General features: G+C 40.4%; 1 protein-coding gene across 1 annotated transcript; it reads right to left on the bottom strand.

The window, feature by feature from the left end:
- Positions 1 to 948, bottom strand: LOC142440337 (olfactory receptor 2L3-like). The gene has a single exon (XM_075542801.1). It carries the CDS (start codon positions 946 to 948, stop codon positions 1 to 3), a length of 948 nt encoding a protein of 315 aa, XP_075398916.1.
- Positions 949 to 1,438: the final 490 nt, after the last annotated feature.

Genomic DNA, 1,438 nt, shown 5'->3' with positions numbered 1-1,438 from the left:
TTAGATGTGCTCTGTTTCACAGCTACAAAACCTTCTGGTCACCTTCCTGAGAGCCCCCACAACTTCCTTGTTCCTCAGACTGTATATGAGGGGATTGAGCATAGGGGTCACCATGGTGCCAAATACAGCAACAATCTGGTCTTGTTCAGGTGTGTGGGAAGAGCTGGGAGTCATATAGATGAAGATGCCTTGGCCAAAGTAGAGACTCACCACAGTCAAGTGGGAAGAACAGGTGGCCAGGCCTTTTTTCTTCCCCTTGCTGGACTTCATCCTGAGGACAGTGAGGAAGATTAGGCTATAGGATGACAGAATTAGAATAAACGGGACAAGGAGAAACACAATTGTGGATACAAATACCACCATCTCATAAGTTGACGTGTCTGCACAAGAAAGTCTCAAGACGGCAGGCATCTCACAAAAGTAATGATCAATCTCTCTAGAGCCACAGATAGGGAATTGCATTGGATAGATGGTATGGACAAGGGCCCCAAGAGCTCCTCCTATCCAGGCTGCAGCAGCCATCTGCAGGCAGACTCTGGGGCTCATGAGTACTGTATATCTGAGGGGGTTACACACAGCCACATAGCGGTCATAGGCCATGAGGGTCAGCAGGACACACTCAGCAAGTCCCAGAGTGAGAAAGGAAAACATTTGAACTGCACAGGCAAAATAAGAAATGTTCTTCCTCCCTGTGAAATAGTTGATTATTGTCTTAGGGACAGTGCTGGAGATATATGCCAGGTCAATGAGGGAGAGCTGGCTGAGCAGAAAGTACATTGGGGTGTGGAGGTGAGTGTCCAGCCAGATGAGGAGAATCAGGAGGGCATTGCCAGTAAAAGCAGTGGTGTAGAAGACGAGGACAATAAGGATGAGAAGGTGGGGATGCCTGAATCCAGGAAACAGTCCCAGGAGGATGAAATCAGTTGAATTTTCATTATTTGTACTCATTTTTTTTAATTATTTCAATGCCAAGTTGAACAAAAAGCCTATGGAAACACAATAACATGATAGTGGTTGCATTACTTTATTTTATTACTTTGTTTATTTTTTAATTAATTTTGTTTAATTTAAAATGAATTTCTTGCCCAATTACCAAACTCTATATGATTTTGGAATCATTAAAAAATGTTCTATATATATTTATAAAGTAGGAATTTGAAAAATTCTACAACGAATGAAATTCATAGACTTGGAATTACAGTTATGTGCATTTGGCCAAATGATATATATTTTTTAATCATTTTTGAGGTCTCATACAACACATCATAATTCATACATACATGCATACATTATGTCAAACACATTTGTACATTTGTTGCCATCATCATTCTCAAAACATTTGTTTTCTACTTGAGCCTTTGGTTTCAGCTACTCATTTTTGCGCTCCCTCCACAACTCACCTCTCTCATGAACTCTTGATAATTTATAAATTATTATA

Source organism: Tenrec ecaudatus, chromosome 2 (assembly GCF_050624435.1).
Source record: "Tenrec ecaudatus isolate mTenEca1 chromosome 2, mTenEca1.hap1, whole genome shotgun sequence".
Classification (NCBI taxonomy): domain Eukaryota; kingdom Metazoa; phylum Chordata; class Mammalia; order Afrosoricida; family Tenrecidae; genus Tenrec; species Tenrec ecaudatus.
This window is presented reverse-complemented; position numbering and strand designations above follow the sequence as displayed.